The 7,431-nt window shown below is 28.5% G+C and overlaps 1 protein-coding gene across 1 annotated transcript in view; it reads right to left on the bottom strand.

Moving 5' to 3' along the window:
• Positions 1-8: 8 nt before the first annotated feature.
• LOC106470454 (arf-GAP with dual PH domain-containing protein 1-like) overlaps positions 9-7,431 on the bottom strand; it is a 20,686-nt gene continuing 13,263 nt past the window's right edge. Inside the window, exons 4-6 of the mRNA XM_013931014.2 lie at positions 6,895-7,113; positions 5,347-5,563; positions 9-768 (exon numbers count right to left, since the gene is read on the bottom strand). Of these exons, the coding sequence (XP_013786468.1) occupies positions 701-768; positions 5,347-5,563; positions 6,895-7,113 (504 nt within the window). The 3' untranslated portion in view covers positions 9-700. The remainder of the gene's footprint in view (positions 769-5,346; positions 5,564-6,894; positions 7,114-7,431) is intronic.

Raw genomic sequence — 7,431 nt, 5'->3', positions numbered from 1 at the left:
GCAATATCTTGTTACAGAAGCCTATATCAGGTATATGAATAAACTGGTTACTGAATGACAATGATGATGTAATATGCAATATCTTGTTACAGAAGCCTATATCAGGTATATGAATAAACTGGTTACTGAATGACAATGATGATGTAATATGCAATATCTTGTTACAGAAGCCTATATCAGGTTTATAAAGAACCTGGTTATTGAATGCCAATGATGATGTGATATGCAATATCTTATTACAGAAGCCTGTATCAGGTATGTAAGTAACTTGGTTACTAAGTGTAATAATTTTGTGGTAAATTCTTAGGAATTACTGTACCCTTCTTCAGTGGTAACTCTTCGAATATAAAATTTTGTAGTAACCACTAACCTGTTAATAAATAATAAAGTTAGTAAAGTAAAACCTGTAAAGAGAACTCTGTGAAAGATGAAACGACAAGTTAGTTGTCTGATATACTAAATCAGGTATAATAATAACTTGGCAACTACTAAGTTGTTAAAAATCTTGAAATGATAAGTGATAGAAGTCTAGGTAAAGATATCCGAAAATATGTAATAACAACTTAGAAATTACAGTAACCCAATTCAAGTATGTAATAACAACTTAGAAATTACAGTAACCCAATTCAAGAGTAGTAAGGTTCTGATTAGTTAACTGCTTGGCTGTTATAGTAACCCAGGTGTGTCAAAAACATGGTTGCTACAAAACTCTAAGTAGTTGAAGAGATGATGCTAATGTAGACCTCTTCTTTACTAAGTTGGCTGCCACTGTAAAAAAAAAAGTTAAAGTCAAGATAACGAAGAACATCTATATAACTCAAAAGTTCAAAATATATCAAACCTTTACTAAGTAATACAGTAATGTAGAACATACACACATAGAATTATACTTTATTTAATGTATAACTATGTTATACTTAACAATATTAAGTACTAACACTTAAATCTCTACACTAAATATGTTATACTTAACAATATTAACTAGTAACAGTCAAATCTCTACACTAAATATATTATACTTAACAATATTAAGTACTAACACTTAAATATCTACACTAAATATGTTATACTTAACAATATTAAGTACTAACACTCAAATATCTACACTAAATATGTTATACTTAACAATATTAACTAGTAACACTCAAATCTCTACACTAAATATGTTATACTTAACAATATTAATTAGTAACACTCAAATCTCTACACTAAATATGTTATACTTAACAATATTAATTAGTAACACTCAAATCTCTACACTAAATATGTTATACTTGACAATATTAAGTACTAACACTCAAATATCTACACTAAATATGTTATACTTAACAATATTAATTAGTAACACTCAAATATCTACACTAAATATGTTATACTTGACAATATTAATTAGTAACACTCTCTGTACACTCCCTGTTGTGTTTAAACATTATTCAATAATGAAGTACCATGTGAATGGTTTCTTTAGTTGGCTGTATGACACTCATATACATACAAAAAAAGATCATTACACTTTAAAATGAAATATTCCATTCAATAAAGCATGAAGTAAAACTTATTATGGTACCTTAAAAAAAAAATTAGTCAAACAGTCTACAAAACAACTAATCACTAAAATATTGAATGATAAAACTACTTGAGTTTAGTTACTTTATGAGCTTTTCAAATACTATGTAAACCTGGCATTTCATATAGAATTATGTAAGATCAAATTGTTAGTTTAAAATGTTTCAACAACAGAATTGAAATATTTACAAACAAGTTATAGATACAACTATTTTTACATTTCATCATTAAAAAAAAGTTAAACTACTACAATTATCTACTAAGATTGACATTTTTCTTATAGATAACTTAAAGACCTTTTAAAATGATAAAATACAAAATTCGTATTTGACATTTTGTGTTTAGAAAGACCTTGTATATTCAAGTTTGTTGAAGAACCAATACTATTTCCTACAAATGTTTATTTTGTCCACACAAGTTTACTTTAAATACTGGAAGATGGACATTCCTTGTCTAACTGTAGAATCCTTTCAGTCAACAGAAATTTAGCATAATTCAAAACTAAGTAACCTAATTTAATTTAGGTATGTGAATAATGTTACAGATTCTCTTTTCAATTTAACACACACACACAATAAGTAAATACTGGTTGGTTTAATCATCAAACGAGTTTTACGCTGCTTTTCAGCAGCTGTAAGTATCCACAAATTCTGATAAAAAGTATGTTAACAAGTTACACCAAAAGATAAAATAAGTTATACTTAACTGATCACAGTTCCAATATAACCATGAACTGGAATATCTTCTGGATGTTAATGGTTTAGGGCATGCAAAACCTATATTAGCTTCATGAAAACATGCTTAATATTTAAAAAACAAAGAACAAGGTTAACATTATTCATGCACAAGAAACAGCCATGCAGTAGGAAATTTTTTATTTATTTTAAACCATTAATTTCTACTACAGAAAATGTTAAAACCTTAAACAATGTTATGGTTTCACAAACAGTTTAAAAATTATAGCCAGTAAGAAAAGATAAAGGATTAATTCTGTGATCCAGAATATTAATATCACAGATTTAAATTAATGGAAAAAAAGAATAACAGTTTCAGTTGTAAAACATAAGTTTATTATCAGGTAGTTTAGAAGTTTTGTATCACTAGATTATACTTCTGTCAAACAATTGTGTACTTTAGAAATGATAGATAACACTCCGTGTACTTTAGAAATGATAGATAACACTCCATGTACTTTAGAAATGATATGGAACACTCCATGTACTTTAGAAATGATCAGGTAGTTTAGAATTTTTGTTGTACTTTAGAAATGATAGAGAACACTCCATGTACTTTAGAAATGATAGAGAACACTCCATGTACTTTAGAAATGATAGAGAACACTCCATGTACTTTAGAAATGATAGCGAACACTCCATGTACTTTAGAAATGATAGAGAACACTCCATGTACTTTAGAAATGATAGAGAACACTCCATGTACTTTAGAAATGATAGAGAACACTCCCGGAGTGTTCTCTATCATTTCTAAAGTACATGGAGTGTTCTCTATCATTTCTAAAGTTGATGAATCTTTGGATGTGCAAGCTTTACTTAGAATATAAGTTTTCTGTTCACACCATTTTAAATATAATTATCCTAATATAAGTTTTCTGTACACACCATTTTAAATATAATTATCCTAACTTCAAATCATACTTTTATTTTACTTTCCCTAATAAATTTGATTTGGAAGCATTTCTACAAAATATTAATAATCACAGAAGGACTTACAAAATGAGACAACAGTAAACCAAGAGTGTCACAAAAATTAAATTGTATATTTTAGCAGATAAAAATATGACTAGAAGCACCTGCTTAAAAATCCAGTAACTCTTTTCAATTCAGTCGTTAACAAAGATGACAGATCATGCGAAAGGTTGTAATATAGTGAAATAATGTCATAAATACTTTTTATAAAATAAAAAAGTGATTATTCTAATTTTATATCACTTGGGATCATTCCATTATACACTGGCAAAGATATAAGCTTAAATGTTTATATTGCAGAAGGTATTCTTCTGAACAGTTACAATAAGGCAGTGTTTGAAGAAAGTTAACTGAAGATTACTGTCAACACACAACATTTTGGAAGAGTGCCCTTCCTCAGGTGTTTATTTATGACTAGCCTCCTGACTCCCAAACCAGGGAGAAGTTTTTTAAAATGGAAGACTTCACATTTCGTTATCAAACACCATTTAATAAAAGGAATGCTGTTTATTTCAGGGTTAATTATTTCTATAACATACGTGTGTGCATATAACTATATATACACACATAACTTAAAGTGATGAACAAAGAAGATTGAATTTTTTTTAAATCTTTAGAATCTAATAAAACCATGATTTTTTTATTGGTTTCTTTTTCAATTTGAATCAATAAATTAGTCTGTCTTTATTCAAACTAATATAAAACCATTTTCTAAGTTACATCACACCATCAACAACCGACTGGCTAAAATTCAATGAAACTACACTTGTATTCCTGACAAAAGGTAAAAGTATTACGACTTCCCTTGTGCCACATTATACTAATGATTTCAGTGGGAAATCAACCCAAAATTATATAAATAACTACTTTATTGAATTAATTAGTGTTTTATTTTTCCATTATGTGTAAGAAACAACTAAAGTTTATTTTTCTATAATTGATTTAACTGATTGGTGCAATTTCACACATCCAGGTGTCAAAGAATTAAGCAAGATTTTCTAACTGGGTTTTTGCTATTTCAAGAAACAAGTATTACCTATTTTAATTAGCTTTAGTAAGGCTAATTAGTTACACATATTTATTGTTTGTTCTCACATCGAATACTTTCATTATATTTTTCTTGCTTTATTTCATTACTTTCAAAATGTGTATTATCCCATATTTGATTTTAAATAACCAGGTAATCTTTTTATAAAATTTCAATGGTGTATATTATTACATTTTAAATAATCATGTAAAATTTAGTACATGTAAACCTAGAAGTTTGATTTAAACTACTGATTATGCTCCTAAAAGATAACAAATTCAACTTACAACACTCCAAACTAAGACTGAACATTATTTAAATTAGCAAAGAGGGGAATAACATCAAATAAATCAAAAACAGAACCAGAAGTGAACAACTGAGTAGTTTGGGATTACATAAAATAAATAATTACAAGAATTGTCATGTTTAACTATTTTAGAAACATTTAAATGTTTTTATAAAAAAATAGCTATATTGAAATATTTTTATTTCTCCAAATCATTAAACCAAAAAAAATCCCTCCAATAATACAAGTTAGTAACTGTCTATCAACAGAGGTTTTATAAATTAAGTGAATAATTCCATCTAAAAATCAAGACAGAAAGTAATTAGAAATTTCTTTAGTATACAAGAATATATACATGCAGGATTTCTGGCAAGCTTTCAATAGCATTTAAACAATCTGTCAGGTAATGAAAGAGTACTAAAAATGAAAATAAAAAATGTATCCAGGAACTAACCTACTACTTGTATTCAAGTTAAGGAACATATTTTCCTACCTATATTGAATGTTTTCACTAAATAAAAACTTTAATCTAAATATAACAATGAAAATTAACATTCTTTACATTTTATATTATGTTTAATATTAAAAGCTTCTTTGAGAAGAGGAAAATGTTCTCTCCACTAAACTTGATGAATTTATGACTTAATATTTCTTGGAGTTTTTTTTTTTATTACACCAGGAGTGTGCAATACAAATCTTAAAATGAAATACGCTATTAAAAAACATTCCTTTTTCATGATTTCTTCTTGTGTCTCACTTACTAAAGTTGTCCTGTGGTGTTAACGGACGATCTATAACCTGCTGTAAAGCAGTTAACCACTCCTGTCGATCTTGGTCTCTATCTGATCCAAATACAAACAATCGCTCTGGAGTCTGAAGTGTAAAACCAAAACCATATGTCTTCACACCCTCAGGAACTTTGGGTTTAATACCATAACCATGGTAACCAAGAAATATTTCTCCTTTTGGATAGGGATCCTGGAAATACAAATGTACAGAGAATTTGGAAGAGTCTAGATTACTACAAACAACAAAAATAAAATTATAGAGATCTTTATAATACATGTTCTACATTATTACAAAGCTGTTTATTGTAAGAGATCTTTATAATACATGTTCTACATTATTACAAAGCTGTTTATTGTAAGAGATCTTTATAATACATGTTCTACATTATTACAAAACTGTTTATTGTAAAAGATCTACATTGTGTTTATCAACAAAGAAATATTCCCTTCAGGACAGGTTTTATTAAAACACAATCAAATCATCTACATGAAGATATTGAACAAAATTGTACTTTTAAATACAAAAAGTATTTTTCCAACTGTATTTTGATCTTGAAATACAAGTAAGTGTTCTAGATGATTACTAACAAATGTTTTTTTATTCCTTTGAACGGAGATCCTAGAAAGAGAGGTGTATATTCTAGATGTATTCATTAATGTGGTGATTATGAATCACTTGATTCTGAAGGTGTTATGAAAAGTTAACAACAGGCCTACTGCTGCCATCATTTATAACACCTGATCAAATTATCTAAACGTATTTCATTATTATGGAAGAAGGTATTTCTGAACAAATGTGAAGTAAAAAAAAATGACTACATTTCTATGTAACATAAACAGACAGAACATTGATTTTAACTTAATACAAAGTTGCATGATTTGTAATTCTTATGAATGTTGTTCTTGTGGCAAGGATTTGGGATTTAATACTTGGGGGTGCTCAAAATAAATAATTTCCTTTTATCACACTCACAATATAAGATGTATAAAGGAGACTGGGACATGGAAGATGGAAAAAAAAATATCCATAAACTTTGTCCATAGAAATTCCATTGTATTCGTGAATGTTTTTACGTATGTGTTGTATCTCTTCCAAAATGTAATCTCTTCATCATCACAATGATTCAAAAAATAGTCCTTTAGCAACTCATCTTTCACAAAAGTTCAAACATTACAGCAGGAAATCCACTATTAAATCTTAATAAGTTTGAAATATATTCCAATGCATCTGACATACTTTGAATGTAAAAAACACACTAAATTGCTTAATTCAAAGAAGACAAAAACTGACAACTAATGTTCAAGTAGATGATGGATGTTTAACATACAGCTGAGTGTATTATAAAGGTAACTAATAGTGTCTTATTGGTTTTACAGATAAGTTGAACATGAATTTCCAGCTATACGTTTACTTACTACAGACAATTTTTGGTTATGATAAGGGTTTTTCTTCTAGGGAAACATCATTTAAATAGATGTCACAACTAACGATGGGTTTAAAATACTATTTGATTTACTTACAAGAGGATTTTCTAGATACATTAGTTTTCTGTCGTCCAAGGAACACCAACGAAGCTTATAAGAATCACCACTTCTTGGACCCATTTTTCTTAGCCATCCTTCCTTAAGAAAATCCCTAGTAAGATGTCGTGCTAGTTCTAATTCACTAGTTCCAGGAAAAGCCACTTGAAGCCGGTTGAGTTTTGCTGACCTGATAGCTGTATACCAGTGAATTATGTCCTGAAAGTACAGAAAACTAATAGTTGTGTACCAGTGAATTATGTCCTGAAAGTACAGAAAACTAATAGTTGTGTAGCAGTGAATTATGTCCTGAAAATACAGAAAACTAATAGCTGTATACCAGTGAATTATGTCCTGAAAGTACAGAAAACTAATAGTTGTGTAGCAGTGAATTATGTCCTGAAAGTACAGAAAACTAATAGCTGTATACCAGTGAATTATGTCCTGAAAGTACAGAAAACTAATAGCTGTATACCAGTGAATTATGTCCTGAAAGTACAGAAAACTAATAGCTGTACACCAGTGAATTATGTCCTG

The sequence above is a fragment of the Limulus polyphemus genome, unplaced genomic scaffold, assembly GCF_000517525.1.
Source record: "Limulus polyphemus unplaced genomic scaffold, Limulus_polyphemus-2.1.2 Scaffold4015, whole genome shotgun sequence".
Lineage (NCBI taxonomy): Eukaryota > Metazoa > Arthropoda > Merostomata > Xiphosura > Limulidae > Limulus > Limulus polyphemus.
Note: the sequence above shows the minus strand (reverse complement) of the source record. Positions and strands in the feature narration are given on the sequence as shown.